This window comes from Xenopus tropicalis, chromosome 5, assembly GCF_000004195.4.
Source record: "Xenopus tropicalis strain Nigerian chromosome 5, UCB_Xtro_10.0, whole genome shotgun sequence".
In the NCBI taxonomy this organism is placed as follows: Eukaryota; Metazoa; Chordata; class Amphibia; order Anura; family Pipidae; genus Xenopus; species Xenopus tropicalis.
This window is the reverse complement of record NC_030681.2, coordinates 44601010-44618524: the sequence shown is the minus strand read 5'-3', so window position 1 is coordinate 44618524 and position 17515 is coordinate 44601010. Positions and strand designations below refer to the sequence as shown.

At 38.5% G+C, this 17515-nt stretch overlaps 1 protein-coding gene across 3 annotated transcripts in view; it reads right to left on the bottom strand.

Moving 5' to 3' along the window:
- The window catches only part of plekhg1 (pleckstrin homology and RhoGEF domain containing G1), a 127189-nt gene that overhangs the window by 95012 nt on the left and 14662 nt on the right, over nt 1-17515 (bottom strand). For 2 of the 3 annotated variants that reach the window (XM_018094254.2, XM_018094253.2), the window contains exon 2: nt 1629-1703. In XM_018094254.2, coding sequence (XP_017949743.1) covers nt 1629-1677 — 49 coding nt within the window. In that variant the 5' untranslated portion in view covers nt 1678-1703. Of the gene's footprint in view, nt 1-1628; nt 1704-17515 lie in introns of those variants that run through there. The other variant, XM_031901989.1, reaches the window with a different exon arrangement.

Genomic DNA, 17515 nt, shown 5'->3' with positions numbered 1-17515 from the left:
AAACACATCTAAAGGGGAGGTTCACTTTTAAGTTGTATTATATTATAGAATGGCCTATTCCTAGCAACTTTGCAATTGGTCTTCCTAGTTAATTTTATATAGTTTTTGAATAATTTGCCTTTTGCTTCTGCCTCTTTCCAGCTTTCAAATGAGGGTCACTGACCAAAAAGTATTGCTCTGTGAAGCTACAGTTTTATTTTTCCATGCAGGCCCCTTAACTATTCATATTCCCATCTCTTGTTTAAACCACTACCTGGTATATAAGACCCTAGCAACCAGATAGCTGCTGAAATACCAAATGGAGAGCTGCTAAACAAAAAGCTAAATAACCGAAAAACCATTAAAAATAAAAGAGGACCAATTGCAAATTGTCTCAGAATATCAGTGTCTACATCATATTAAAAGTTAATTTAAAGGTGAACTACCCCTTTAACCTAACTGAACACAAATGTATAGAGAACCCCTAACAGAAGTGCACGTATGAATGCTTTTACATCCTAAGCATTTTAGGGTTAAAAAAATCCCCCCCACCCGCACTTTTGCACAGTATCCCTGGGAGTCAGTGGGAACTGCCAGAGGTAGTTGGGAGGTTAATTTTTTACACCAGCAGTGAATCCACTAAGGGGCTGATTTACTAACCCACAAATCCGACCCGAATTGGAAAAGTTCCGACTTGAAAACGAACATTTTGCGACTTTTTCGTATGTTTTGCGATTTTTTCGGATTCTTTACGAATTTTTCGTTACCAATACGATTTTTGCGTAAAAACGCGAGTTTTTCGTATCCATTACGAAAGTTGCGTAAAAAGTTGCGCATTTTTCGTAGCGTTAAAACTTACGCGAAAAGTTGCGCATTTTTCGCACGGGGGTCATTGTAAGTATGACCAGGTAAAACAGCAAGTGATGCATTACCACAGGCAGCAGGATGGGGAAAACTTGTAGGTGTTTCATATAGTACATACAATGCCATATAAGTAAGTCAGGTGGTACCCTTTAATGGTCTTTTAATGGGTCAGTTCTCATATATTTATTCTGCTTTTGATCATTTTCATTATCTTTTATAATGGTGCTACTGGCTTTGATTGCACTTGACATTTCTTCATTTAAAAACATTTACATCCATTAAAAAACTGTAAATTAAATGATTTGCCTTTTTAACTTATAATGTTTAAAATAATCTGCAAAGTAAAATAGTAAAAGAGAATTTTCTGATATTGGGCCTTTTGGGGAATTCTTTTTAGTTCTATATTTTTTTTCCTCCCCTTTTTGTTACTGGATTTGATACAAAACAGAGGGGGATTATCTGACCTTGTTACCGAAGATCCAATGCCATTAATGAATCTAGCATATGTTAAATAATCGCAAACTAAGATCTGCAATGGCAAATGGGTCATACATCTCCAGTAGCTAGGATTTGCTGCAAACAAAAGCAATCTCTGAAATATAAATTATAGACTATTATCCACTGAAAAAAATGAGCATTACCAAGAAGAAAAAAAGCCTTAAAGCAAACTAGAGCGCTCTACCCTGGGGTTTAAAATTCTTTCCTGGAACTGTGCAATGTTATATTGTATTGCAGTGCAGCAGAAAAACAGAAAGCCCTCTCTCCAGCAGCAATATAATACTAACCTTCATTCTGGGATGCTGTTTCTGTACCCTCTGGTGCTTTATCTGGCATCTCTGCTGAGACCTGGTTGGCAATACCTGCAGGACACAAAGAATGGAAAGGATTCTCATGTGCAGCCAAGAAATTCCAGTTAAAGGACACCTTTACACAGGCTAAGGATACAGTTTCAGTATGGGTTTCACATTAATTTTCCCTTTTTTTGCCTTGAATACCTCACAATATAAAAAGAGGCAACCAAGCCACTTTATATGTGTATAGCTTTGTCTATTAGAGTAAAATTAAAAGGACCGGTGCACAGCAATTCAAGTAGATTGCTAAAAAGCTGGGCATTGGTTTAAGGCAGCCAAGTACTCACCAATTTCACTGAAGACTGCACTGGCAGTACACTAATACTTTATCTACTATTTAGGAAGAAAAACCTGGGCAGTTTAGAAGTGCCAAGCAATTCCTATAATTGTCGGTCTATCTCGGCAAGCATATACCAGTTATTTCCCCTTCAATTATCTATAATTCTGTATCTAACTAGTCAAGTAACTAGTGCACCATGTAGAATTCTACTGTAGATTTGACTGCCATGATTAGCTGCCTCCCAACAAGGAATCCAAAGATGCTGTGGAGAAACAGACACCCTGCCTGTTCCGGCTGTAGGTCTGAAACCCTTACATATTCATATTACATTTTATTATCATTTACAAAAAACTCTGGATCTGGTGAACTTACTGGAAATCACTGCATATAACATTTTTCAAAAGAAAGTATAAGAAGAATACAGGGCACAAACCTCTTGTGCCTGTGGTTTTGCAATAAATGATTTTATAATGTGACATTAGTTGCTTGTATCCTCTATGTAAGTATAGTGTGTGTATGTAAGATCTTATCATGCACCGCTGGGATAACAAAGATTACAATAATAATGGAAACAAGGATCCATCATTTTTGTCCATGTCTAGGGCAACAGAAGGTTATTGTTTAACTTTCCATTACAGCTGTTTTAGATGCAGACTTCTCTAATATTCAGCTGTTATTTCAGTTTATTATTAGAAGCACTGGTAGAACTATAGCGGAAGCAGACCCCACAGTTGTAGGTGGCTTGGACCTATAGTTGGACCCAGCTGCTCTTCTACCTGTGGGCAGGGAGTGGGCAATAAAGGCAGGGTGTGGGTTGGTAGGAGGGTCCAGTCAGGCCCAGATTTGTGGCGAGGACACAAAGGCCCTGGCCTAGGGTGGCATAAATTTAGGGGCGGCATGCCAACCAGCGGCATTAAAATTTGCTTACATACAGAGCACTGTGGACGGGACACGCTAAAAACTTCAGTGCATCCTGTCCCCAGTACTCCGTATGCGAGTGAAAAGGGGATGGGCATACGCACAATGCAGACTGGGGGGAGTTGGGGAAAGCGGAGAATGGGGCTGCCTCTGGGCGCTGCAAACCCAAATCTGGCGCTGTGTCTGATAGGAGTCTCTGTGCCCCTCCAAAGATTTTTCTCCACTGATTAGTTACACCACTTGTTAGAAGTCTTTTATCTTAATATAGTCAAAGTTTAATGTAAGTAAGACTTATTCATGCACAAAATGTATTAAACTTGTTTTTCCATAAATGCTAATAATTGAATACAATAAAGAAAACAAGGAAAGGTACAATTATATATCAAATAAATTTATATTTCTAGCCTAGACTGGCAAACTGTAAATTCTCACAAATGCCAGTTGGGTTGCTTGAAGATGCCATAGACAGTGAGTGGAGTGCTGTTTGGACCTCTGTAGCTGAAATGCCAGGGCCTATTTTAAATCTCAGTCTGGACCTGTTTCCAGCTGTGAGTTCTGGCGAATCTTTCCCATTTCGCTTCAATGAAAAATTAGAGAAATATTTAAAATATTCACAAAACACAGAAAAAATTGCATGCGTCAAAAAAAAAAATGTTATTTTGACGAGCGGCAAATTTTTCCCCCTGCAAATTTTTGATCCCGTTTTGCGAAAAGAGAACCACCAATTGCAAAACACTGAAATTTGGAGCGAATCCATGCTTGATGACGAATTTAGCTCATCACTAGTGAGTTTGACTTATATTATTGATACAACCCACCTTTGCTTTAATAACATTATTCTTAAATTCATTTTTTTTGTAACTTATATTTTTATTGTTTTCACAGAAAAGCAAAAAAGCTGGTTTTCAAAAGGTATTACTGTCTGTTCTGTTTTCTGGCATTGACTATACTGGTCCAGTATCATCCTTTCATCTACAGCTTAAAGACAGTAAGCTTGATTTACTTGGTTTCAACAACTCTCTGAAAACCCAGTTAATGGCTATTGACTGTTTGGGTGTTTAAATAAAGGGAGTGCAATTAAACAAGAAAACAAAGTCCACAAAACAGTAAACAGCAGTTTGTAATTGCAGCATGCAATGAAGCTGCTCCCATCTTGTTCCCCTTTATTTCTTTCCACTTTATATGCTCATAACTTTTGGTGCACAAAGGGAGCCTCCCAGAAGGGCACACAACCCCTCTTTTATCCATCTGTAAATGAATCCTATTCTTATCTTTAATATGCCCCTATGTGTGTGTTTGTGTGTTGGAACTATATTAAAACTTATAGTACATTCTATTTTACAAGACAGTATAGACAGCATAGTTTTATTTACGCATGATACAAGCAGGAGTTGCTACACTGATTGTAAGGGATTATTCTTTTAAAAAGTGCCATTATTAGCATCTAGGGCCATATTTATATACATTTTGAATAGAGTTTTTATTTGATTGATAAAGTACAACATATTTTAGAAGTATAATTGGGGATGGGGAAATGATTTTACTTTGGGCACACACACACAGGAGATACAACGGGCTTTTGTTCTGCAATAATCCAGGCTAAAAGTATTCCTCTAGAAGTGGATGCCAGTTGCTTGGTTGTGACCTTTTATTAGGTACTTGAACTTTAGAGAAGGATATTCTAACTAAGAAGATTGTTCCTAAAGGGACGCTACAATTCCCATGATCTTTTGACCCCCTCATAGAGGTATATTTCTACAAAGCTACAAGTCTCTACATTCTTGTATGTGACGTCACCCCCTACTTGTTTTCACTCAACCAACCATCATCGTAGAGGTTGTACCCAGATCCTTTGACAATCACAATAGCTTTATTATTATCTATGGCAATTTAAACCTTGAATAATAATATTCAGAAAATTTGTTTTATGAATGTGCATTTAATTAAACAAAATTCAGTTTATTTGTATGAATAATCAATTTATCACTAAGTGAGCTAATATGTCTATATGGCTTAGGGCTATAGCACATAGATCCTGACACCTATCACACAACATCTGCTGCAGTTTTTGGTAACAAATTTAAAATCCCTATCATATTCTGATGCTATTTATCATTTAGGGTAGCTCCATGTGGGGCTGATATATAGTAGCGATCATTGGAGTAGTAAGCTGTTGCCTGACCCCCCTGCAAAATAAAAATCTTCAGGAGGGGACCGACAAGCACAGTCTTCTCCCTGCCTGCAAGCACGTGTGCGCCCCCAACACATCTGGCAGGTGGAGAGGAAGCCCAACTCAAACATTTATAAAATGGACTCCTTGAGTGCGCCATTAGAAAAGCATTCATAATAATCATAAAATGACATAATGCAGTTAAACTTAAGTTTTTGCTATGTAGCAGTGACTGATACAGAAGCTCTTCGAAAGGACTATAAACACGATGGAGTTGCACCTGGGCAGTAACCTATAGCAACCGACCAAATGTTTGTTTTCATTGTTTTACCTGCAGCTGGCTGAAAACAATCACTGATTGGTTATGTGGGTCACTGCTAGGGTGCAAAGTTACATTAGAGAATATATATATATTGACTTTGTTTTGTAAAACTATCAGCAGAGATATCTGAATTGGTTTAATAAACAGGCATGAGACAAAGGTATTAACTTACTGCACTCTGCCATGTTGTTATACATCAGGCAGTGACTTAGAATGCCTTCAACCATTAGCCAATTCTAATTTGTTTGTGGCCATGAGCTGGCAGTGATGCCCATCCATACAGGTATGGGACCTGTTATTCAGAATGCTTAGGACCTAGGGTTTTCTAGATGAGAGATCTTTCTGTAATTTGGATCTCCATAAAATGTTTAAAAATAATTCAAACATTAAATAAACCCAGTAGGGTTGTTTTGCCACATATATGGATTAATTATATCTTAGTTAGTCATGTAACAACATTATATAAAAATAATACAATTTCCTCACAATAAAGTTAATTTCAGTATTGGCATAGGACATCTTATGAGAGGTTGTCATACTATATTGGTTACTATATATATATATATATATATATATATATATATATATATATATATATACTATATATATTTTTGCAAAACAAAAAAAGAAGTGGGTAAAACTTTGCAAAAGTGTTCAGACAACAGGAAAATGGGTTAGAAAAACATATAAACATATAAAGACATATATGAAAAATAAACAGAATCATATGATCAGCCCTTTGCTTTGGTATTTACAGTTCTTTGTTCACTTGTTAGTCCAGTCACTATTGGCTGTTCTTACCCTTAATGATTGGCATGTTAGAGTATAGAAAAATGAGCAAATATTCAGAACAAATAAATGTTGTACTATTCCATATTCCAGGGCCTGCTGTTTTCCAGTATTCCATATTGTAATGCCAAAAACCATAACAAAGTCACAAAAAGATGGAGGTATTCTTATGTGCTATATAAAATGAATAGTCCTTACAGTGACTTGTAGATGCATTAATACACAGGTCTTATTCACTAGGAACACAGGGAAAGCAAACTACGTGTTTCAGAAATGTAACTCAGTATTTGGAATGGGGATTTCCTGCCTGTGAATGAATGTTTTCACTACTTGGCATGTGTGTGGTTGTGGAAAAACATTAACCAACATATCAGCTGCTCATAATCAGTTATTCATGGAAGGAGACCAAAACTATTTGACCTGGGTTGAAAGCGGGAGACATGTAACTTTGTTTTTCTTTGGATGCTTCCATTGTTTTGAAACTGAAAAAATCAAGTTTTCCATAAGAAAAGCAACATGGGTTCATGCATCCAAAAGTGGATTGGCCTTTGTAAAAAAAATGATCTGAGAATCTTTAAATTAAATAAATACATAACAATTTCACTAAAATTATATAATAAGATGTTATTACCAGGAGAAAAAAGTGAATGAAAAGAATTTGCAGTTTATTATTATGGTTCATTTTCCATTGATTTGAAGTATAAAGGCTGCACCTCATTGTATGCCCAAAACATGGCTGCCATCAGAAACTATGGTGCTCCCCACAAGTTGTTTATATGGGCCCCCCCCCATGGATACAATCGCCCTGTACCAGAACTTCAGCCACGACCCTTATGTGTGCACTATAAACAGCTACTCTGTAATAAGCATTTCAAATAAACAGTTCAATTGATTGATGTTCAGTTCAGTTTATAGGGGGTCAGTGGAGTTTGCCCTAAGTTTAACCGCTTTTCACCTACCTGCCCCCGCTCTGTGCTTCATTGTTTAATATGGAAGTTACGTAAGTCTTTGCATAAGTTAGATAAACTATGTAAGTTTATGTATATGTAAATGAGCGATTATATATTTAAATAGGTGGTGATTAGTTGATGGAAGGGAAACCTACTTATAAAAATGGCGTACAAACTAATTAAGCCTCAGATTGTTTTGTATATCTTTAGCAAGACAAACACCCAGTCCCTTCTAAACTGTATTTTAACCTTAAGCCTCTGCAGATCAATACACAATGATCAACAGAAAGATCACAAAAAAATGTTTAAAATTGTGAGTACCATATCTCATTCTATTATTACTGCAAATAGATTGATAAAATGACACACATTACCAAGTGCATGTCCTCAAGGGAACATCTACCTTCCATTGATTTAAAGAGTCATATTGACGATGTTCCAACAGAAACAGGCATAGAGCCCAGCTCTCAAATCCACTAGAATTCTTTTCTAATTTTCAGCTGGTAGTAAAGTGCTTAGCATTTATACTAATACATTTCAAAGTTGTGTAATAGGAATACTTATAAGCTAAGACCACTGGAAATCATCTTTTGGTGGAAACTGCTTGTATCAGCAGGGCTTATGTTTATTATGAGACTTCAAAAGCACAACATTTAAAGAATAAGTAAGTCGAATATATTAAACTCCCCTAAAATTACTCTAAACAGCCCCAGAATTAACTACCTTTTTTCCTACGTGCCGATTTATTTTGTTTCTCTATTACAAGCAGCTGAACTGCAGCTCTTTTACTGACTTCCTTGTATAAATGTGCTTGATTGTACAGACACTTGATGCAGAAAATGTACATCTGTATAAAATGCTTCTGTGAAAGAAATGGCAACACATTGCAGAGAATATGGTGCTGTATTTTTCATTTGTTTCTCCAAAATTAGAAAATAGTTTCTAAAGCCTATTGCTGCTCCTGTCCATCCTTCTGTTTATATAATTGTCTGCTTTCCCTGGACTTGCTTGCATCAGATTTGTAATACCTGATTTCTTTGGCTTTCTGTCTGTGTTTTGGAACACTCTGTCCTAACATGAAATGTTTCCTTCCTACCAGTTCCCTGAATGAAATTTACAAGCATTAAGGCTTTAGTTACGGATGTGTAAAGACCTTCAAGTCTATATGTTTTATTACAAAACTGCTAAAATCCTCTATTGCTATTGCAGTGCTGAACTAAATCACATTGCTGGGATGAAAGCAACTTCCAAAGTAACTGTTTTCCTCTTTCTTAAATAAATAAAAGGCAGGATTTTTAAACACTACTAGCCTCCTAGTTAAATTTGTTACATATTTTAACTAAGCTTTTCCCGACATTCTGAAAACTTTTTTTTTTCCAAAGCTTTTCTGAATTCTCACCACAGATTTTCTCTCTTGAAAGGTTCTGAAAATTCCACCACTCAAATGTGGAGAAAAGTCAGGGAAAGCACAAGTCTACAGGAAGGTTCTTTTCACATTTTTCACTCAGGAAAAACTGCTAGGGAACAATGAGAAATATGGGAAACTTCCCGATGGCTGAAATTTTTATTTGTTAGATCTGTCCCTTAAGGTGGCCACACACATTAAAATCCACTCATTTGGCAAGGTCCCCAAACGAGTGGATCTTCTCCTGATATGAATACCTATGGTGGGTGATATTGGGCTAATTAGATCATTTGGACCTATTACATTAATAGGTATAGGACCTATCAGACCATGGGCCACATCAATGAGCCGATGTGGTCCCCTGATTTGACAGGAAAATCAAACCTGCCTGATCGACACCTGGACATTTTTTGGGCATATATAGGTCGGGTAGGGCCATTGGTGTCCAGATAAGCTGCTGAATCAGTATAAAAGACTCGAACCAACAGTTTACATCTGCACGTGTATGGCTATCTTTACTACTAAAATTACCTGTCAATATGAACCTGCTTTTTTTTCAGCAAGGATCTTCTACAGTACTAAAGTTTTACAGCTTTTAGTATCCTGAGGTAGCCAGCTGCCCCTTATCTGGAATAGGATCTGAGAATCTGAATCTGGGTCATGAAACATTATTCTAGATGCTACTGCTGATTACATGACTTCAACATATGAAACAGCTCAGGTGTTGCGAAAACAACAGAAAACAAAAATTGCACTTGAAGTTGTAAGCCGTGTCTGGAGGATGAGATTATGTGTCTGAGTGCAGTTAGAAACTCTGAGAAAGAATCCTGCCTGGTTGCTGTAAGGTTAAATAAGAGACAGTTGGTGCTTGGGGCAATGTATGAAGCTCCCAAGACATTCCTCTCAACGCACATCATACTTCTCCCACTTCAGGGTGTGCTTTGTAAAGCTTCTACCATAAAAGCAGCTCTGATTAAATGAAAGAAGATTTGTAGCAAATGTACAAAAGAGGGCCAAATTCCAATGTTGAATCATGTTTCTACTCTTAACAATAGCACAACTGACAGAAAGTGACTGTAAAAGAATAATTAATTAACTGTACCTGCGTAGCTGTATCTCCCCTGCTGATTCAATTAAAAGGATAACGAGGAATCAATATTATTATAAACAATGAATACCTTTTTAGGCCTCCTTTACTAAATTCTGGGGATTGCAAAGTGCATAAGCTTAAAGCACCATGTTACCCCTTTAAGTGCCTTGTATTTTGCACTTTGCAACCCACAGGTTGCATGTGAGGGTAATGTTTTAGCTATATCTGAACGTGGTGCAAAGGGCTTCACCCTCCTGGGAATAGAGCGCTGCCTGCATATGGCAGGAATTATGTACCCTAGAGATCTGTACTCTGCACCTTGTACTGGATATTCAGTCCAGCAGAAGATACAGAATTTAACTTGCACGAGAAATCCCACAAGCACAAGGGTTCTGTTAATGGGCACTGGCATTCATTGTGGGATTAGTAAAGAAGCCATTTGGGATTTGGTTTGTTGGAATAGCAGAGATTTATATACCCGTTGTACTCCTTCTGCTTTTATGAGGGTGGGCCCAGGCTCTTTTTAGGGATACGTTCATTTAAGAAGTTTTTTTAATGCCTGAAACAAACTAAAGTCTTGGGTATAAAGTGATCTTTACTTCTGAAAAAGTTATAACTAATTTTCCTGTTTGCCTGGAGGCAGTTGTTTCCTGTTATTTATGTGACTGTCTCTTCATTCTTCCTGTCATGTTTGTTACACAGATTATATAAACCCTTCTATATGAACAATTATCTCACCACAGTAATAAAAGCTAGCTTCTAAATAAAAAATATTGGACATTCATAGTACTAGTTAATAATTAATTACTTTATGGTGATAGTTACTAATGTGATGGGTTACTAATATCTGTTAAGGAGAGGCTGCCCCTTATATATGCAATATTTCCAGTAGCCCTTAGTCAATCACTCCAGCAAACCTGGCTATCAGGAGAAGCATTGTGAAGGCAGCTGTTCCACAACCTGCATAGAAAAATCCTCCAACACTGCAGCCAAGAAATTCCCTGCAATAGCCTAGAGAAAATGAGTCTGGTGATGACAGTCTCAACAGCTTAATAACTAGCAGTACAGGAGAGGGTCAACAATGCATGAGTAATATGAAGCACACCTGGGAAGCAGGACCTGTTTCAGCCCCAGCAGATGGAACACAATGCCACTATTTATACAGTGACCAATGAACAGCTAGAGGGCCTTTAGTTCACGGTGGTGGAATTTTCTGAAAGCCATTCCAGCATATAGGAGGTTATACGAATCCCAGGAGGTTCTATCACATAAGGAATGTTGTAAGTTAGGCCCCTCCTGATGTTACATACATCTGTAGTAGTAAGGCCCAAGAATGCTTATGTTACAGAACTATAGCTTACTGAAATAATAATATATAGAATGGCAAGAACCTAGGGAAAATGCATGGCATACAAGAATAGCCCTTTTCCCACTGCATATTTAAAAAAGACAACATGTTTATTTTAGAATGGCTGCCACAATTCCAGCCATGATCATCAAACATTTGCAGTCACACAACTACATCCTTAAAGGCATCAGTCAGAACATATACTTTTCCTTAATGTATTGCCGTAGATTATATTGTCCTAGGTTCCACATAATTTATAGCCATAATCAGTTAATCTATACTTGTGGTAACTGCCATATTGCTTTCTGGAGGATCAACCAGTTCCAATTTAGCAGCAGATACAGAGAAATAGTGGCCTCTGGTGGCCAGTTTGTTATAACATGTAGTCTTCACAATGTATATCTGATCCCTAAAATGTAATTAGAGGAAAGATTTTATTAGTGTTACAGTTAATAATTATATACATAAAACTGTGCTATACAGCTTTTTCCTCACAATCATAAAACTGAAGGAAATCTGTTGGGAGGGAGAGTCACAATATGCAGCTGTTATACCAATAATTAATGAATACTTTTAGCTGAGCCCAATACAATTATGCAAACCCCATCATTCTAATCCTGTAGCAGATATAAGTGTAAATTAGGGTTCTTATACAGTTTAAATTAGCCTAATTCGTGTGGGTTCCTGAATACAGTTATCAGAGTGATAGTTCATGGCATAAAATAACTTGGCACAAACTAAACAGAAGTGCTAACCCTCGCTATAGTATCTGAGTCACTGGCTGGTCACAATAGGAAACAGTAATGGGTCAGAGGTAATGCTCTTTCTATAACTGCTTTGTCCAGCTGCAAACTCTTTTCTTCCTAGGGTTTCTTTAATCCTACGATGATGCAAACATCACTTTCCCATTTGACATTTCTATTGTTATAGCCAAGTGATCAGAGAACAACATACACTTCCTTTTTTACCCACCAGATATAAAGTCTGGATGAGTGACCTCCTATTTTAAAATAAAGGAAATGAGTGGACAAACTTGATTACGGTACATCTGTTGTTTTGTATTCGGTATCCTGTGCAGAAGTGAACAATCCCTGTACTTTCCAGCAGTAGTGAGTAGAGAGGGGGCAGTACACATATATATATATATATAGGGAGAATTTATCTAAACACAGGTGCTGTTGACATAATGGAACAAAAACTGAACCACTTATCATTTTAGTATGGCAGCTTCTTGGCTTTATGATTTTAGCTTCATTATTTAAGAAAAGATGTTTTGGAGTGTAAACTGATTAAGGTTTTGATTTCAGTTGTTTGACTTAAATGGTCCTTATTTGGTTCGGCTCAACACTAGGGGGGCATTTCGGGAAAAAAGCTAACTTTTTCCACCATTATTATGCAACAAATCCAATAGAAAATATACACCATCTAAAAGCTGTCATGTAGAAGTCAGTGGCAGTTGTCCTTTTTACTACTGGTAGACCTTTCTTTGCTTCATGGTTTTGGAGATTTTTAGGGCTCTGGCACACGGGGAGATTAGTTGCCCGTGACAAAACTCCCTGTTCGCGGGCGACTAATCTTCCAGAGTTGCCTTCCCCTGCCATCCCACCGGCAAAAATGTAAGTCGCCGGTGGGATGGCACACGCAGCGGTGCGATTTAGCGCAAATCACCGAAGTTGCCTCGCGACTTACATTTTCGCCAGTGGGATGGCAGGGGAAGGCAACTCGGGGAGATTAGTCGCCCGCGAACAGGGAGTTTTGTCACGGGCGACTAATCTCCCCGTGTGCCAGAGCCCTTAGGGGTTTTTGACACTTTCATTTGTGTCACTTTCATTTCGTTTGTTTATTTTAAAATGCTGTTTTAAAAAATCACTTTGCATTCATAGTTTTTCAGAAAATGAGTTTAGTCCTGGTTTCAAAAATCCCTAAAACTACAAAAATTTGAATATTCATAAATGGGCCTCCCAGAGCAAGATCTGTTTTCTTCTACTACGAATAAGCATTATTAAATATCTGTGGACGGTGGATAAGAATTATTGACTGTTGTGCAAACATTTTTAATATAATTAAGAGGAGTGATTTGAAACTATTTTGGTTTAAGTCCTATTTATGGTCCCACATTGAATCTAGGCCCTCATTAACTAACTGAGAGCAATGCCACATTGAGCATTGTGATTCCCACACACTTTTTTAATATAACCATCAAAATATCATATGTTTACATTCATACATTACATAATTTTTGCACACACTGCCATGTTTTATATACACTGTTACGCAAAAGACTCTACACCTTAGATGAACATTGCCCTACATGGGATCTGATCTGAAAATAACATTTTCCCATATACGTGTCACAGAGACCCACTGTGCAAGTTTTCTGGGCTGGGACACTGTGAGGATTATTTACACAGAAAGATGCAAAGATAAGAGAAATAATTCATACCAGATGTCTATGTGTATTACGCCTTGCAATGTCATTCCCAACTGTGCAGCAATTTTTTTTTGCACCCATTACTTGTAGTGGAGTAAATACTGGGAGAGAGATTGCACCCAGTCCCACGCTACTTCCGGCCTGCTGGAATGGAATTTTACATGCACATTCGCATCCAATAAGAAAATGTGCATATGGAGGGAGAGAGGGGCTTGGATGCACTTCCTGCACCCAGGCCCACCCATGGATCGGTATGTTACTGACCCTACGTCTGTGTGGGTGAAGGCTGTAACCATGAAGTTGACAGTACATAAGATTCTTTAACAGATAAAAATGTAAATACTATAAGCTGTCATATGCAGGAAATCATGGGGCCACATACAGTTAAATGATGATCACCTGTGACCAGCGTAGCCATTTTTAACTACCACTGGGGCCCAAATACTGGCTTGCCTGCCTGGGAGCTACAGCAGTGATTCATATATAGCTGTATAAGCAACAAATAGTTTCTGTGCTAACAGGCCTTTAATTATCCAGGCCCCCTTCAGCACTCCTGGCTGTTCCCCTAAATGGTGACCCTTGTCCTAAGTCAGCACAGGATCTATAAATCTCTGTAAAGCAAGCAGCAAGTCCTGGTAAATGTGAAGCCAAGTGCCTGTGAAATACATAAAGATAACATTATTTCGGCTGCTCCCAAACTCTCAGCTAACATGTTATGTCAAGCAATTAAACTGCAAAACAGTAGTGTCAGCATATAATGTGCATTCAGAGCAATCGCCACATTTTCAGCAATTATCTTGCTGTAACTTGCAAATTCCGTTGCCTTTAAGTATTACTTTGCACAGTCTGGGCTTTGTATAACATTGAAACACCTTTTTAGGATAGTTTGGGAGTAGTGTTTGTTTTTATCTCTTCATTTTAAGCTACCAGGGGACTTAGGCCAGCAAACATAGTAAAGTAAACAAAAATCTGACAGGCCACTCCGGGTTTAGATTGCTGTCTACTTTTTCCAGGCAGATTTAACCATTCAGGTGCAGGTACAACTGGAAATAACGTGTTCATTCAACTCACCTCTGTGTCTGAGGGGTAGTGCACCAAAGTGGGGCCAAGAGGAATTTTCATGTAACTTCATTGTGATGTCATGGAACTTAATAGTAAATTACTAAGGGGCCGCAATACAAATTGGTCAGTTCCCAAAATCTCTCTATGAAGCAGCAATAGTTCTACTCCCAAAGCCAGACAAGGACCCACAACTGTGCGAATCCTTTAGGCCAATTTCCATCCTCATAGCATATGTGACATTTTTTTGCCGAAGTGCTTGCACACAGATTGAACAAGGTAATTACCAAGTTAATCCACCCCGACCAGATATGGTTTATCCCTACCAAAACTACCGGCTTAAAAACTAGACATCTGTATCTCAACCTAACTCTTACACCCAGTAATGTAGGAGGCAGGGCCATAGCAGCCCTAGACATCACAAAGGCCTTTAATACAGTTGAACAACCCTACCTTCTGCACACTTTGGGCTTGGCAAACAACAAATTCATACAGATGGTTCAGCTCTTGTATAAACACCCAAGGGCCACCATCCGTATCAACTCCCTTAATACCCCAGCATTCTCACTGTCTAGAGGCACAAGATAGGGGTGTCCCTTATCCCCCATGCTCTTTGCCCAGGCGGTCAGAGTACACCCCCCCAGATTAGGGGATTTGAACAAAATGGTTTTATAGAGAAAGTACAACTCTATGCCGATGATACCATAGTCTACCTGAGGGACAGAGGCCCCTTCAATGCACTGATTGACCTCACCCAGGTGTTTGGCAGGATCTCTAGTTTGCATACCAGCATCGCCAAGTCCGTACTCTTCCTGTTAGACAAGCAGCAGCATAACGAACCTCTTGAGTTATGTCTATTACAGGTAGCCACTAAATTTACCTATTTGAAAATACAGATAACCCTCCTGATCTCACAATTCCACAACCTTAATATTGAAAACCTCACTCCGAAACAAATTCAAAACATGAGAAGCGTTGTCTATGGGACCTGCAGAAAAAATACAACTGATTAAAAGGTTTATACTCACAAATGTACTGTATGCCCTTTGGCATTCCCCTGTACTTATACCAAAGCAAATGTTCTCCCTGTTAAACTGGCAGCTCAGCAAATTCATCTGGGGTGCCTCCAGACCGAGGCTGCACCTAACCACCCTCATGAGACCTAGAGATGGCGGAGAAATGGCACTTCCAGATATATATCTATATTTCCTGGCTGCCCAGCTAACACATATACTACCTATGCTACATGTACCTATGCTGTATGTATTTAATTTACGCGCTACCCACCGCAAACCCCAATTTGTCAGAACCCAGAATTTCCCTGACTTGTGCCACACAACTTCTACCCCCAAAATATGGTATACGCTGAACCTTACTACGATAGGGGATGTATGGGTCAACAACCAAATCGTACCCCAACAACAACTATGCAATGAATCCATGTGTTGGATTCTCAAAGCAGTAGGAAGGGGGTGGGGGATGTTAGGGGATTTTAAATCTTCGTACAACGATTCTGTGTGTATGCTTGATAAAGGGTGGTTGTGCCCAACACATTTCCCAACACATGAATAAATTAAGTTAGCAGTATAATCCTGTTTATGGGTGTGCTCCTTTCAGGTTTTATCCTTCTCCTGCAGTCCAACACATTTTTTCGGAAATTGATACATTCATGCTTGATTAATGTGTTAATTGTGTCAGTGTCGCTGTCAGTTGAAAAGGAACATTTTAATATATCTAAAAAAAATTCAGTTTCCAGTTCAGTCTTTAAAGGGGAACTCTGGCCTCCGAACCCATACAATATAGGAACCCTTAATATACTGTACCTATCACTATAATCTGTTCCTTGAATTAAATACCCTTTTTATATGCTGAAATCCAGCTGCATTCTTCATCGTTGGAAATCCTGGCAGGGGAGATGGAACTAAAACACTGATGTTACATCTCCACTGCTTACAGCATGCAGGGACTACATAACCCCCAATGCATTGCACTCTGATGTTCCTTTCCTTATTGACATCACTTGTGTAAGGAATTGTGGGATTTGGAGGATGCAGGCTGGGGATAGTCAACTATTGTTACATTTTATTTGAGTCTCAAAATAGTCAGCCAGATCAGCAGGAGAGGGGCTAGACTTAACTAACTGTTTCAAACCATATTATTACATTAAAAATCATGAAAAGGCTGCATATTTTTAAACTGATGTATACTACAAAGTTGCTTGCAATACAGTTCCCCTTTAATAATAAGATTGGGATAAAGAGCGTGTTTGCCAGTGCAGCTGCTACCCTAGAATTCTAGGAATTATATGGCTATTAGAAAGCCTGAGACCAGTCAATGATTTCTCAATTATTGTCAAATATCTTTTATAGTTTTATAACACAGCAAAGAAAACGAAGAAAGAAATAGTGTGCTTCATCACCCACTGGTCAGTTCAGACCTTAGCATACACATGGTGTTTACCACCCAAATGATCAAAATCACAGACAAAAGAATTGTTTTGTGCTTATGCCAACTCTTAAAATTTACCTTTTATTTCATATATTTAAAATTAAGTCAAAAAATACGTACAAAAACCACTAGTCCACCATGGATCCTAGTGGGAAGGAGTTCATTATCAAAAATTAGTATATACAAAAGGGAATAGTCATCAGGGTAATAGATAGCGTATAATTATTGAAGCACAATTCGTTCCTACATAGGTACCCTGGTTCCCTTTAAGAAAGGTGGAAAGCAGAGAAAAGTGGGGGAAGGAGAGAGGTTAGATCAAGAGGGACAGACAGGCAGAGCACACTACTATATTTTTCAGCAACCGTACTGCAGGGTCCATAGCCACACCTACCCACTTCCTGCTACAGTATGTGCAGTAACCGAGCGTTCCCTTTCATTACGGGACAACCGCTCTTGTACTTTGCACCCCCAAGCTGTTAAAAGAACAGTCCTCCCCCAGACCTAGAAGCGGCTTGTTGCTGCCGCATGCCTCACGAGCGGGTCGACTCCGTTCGCGACGCTGACTCTCTCCGTGTCCCCCACCACTCCACCAACCACCTTAGCCCAGCCCA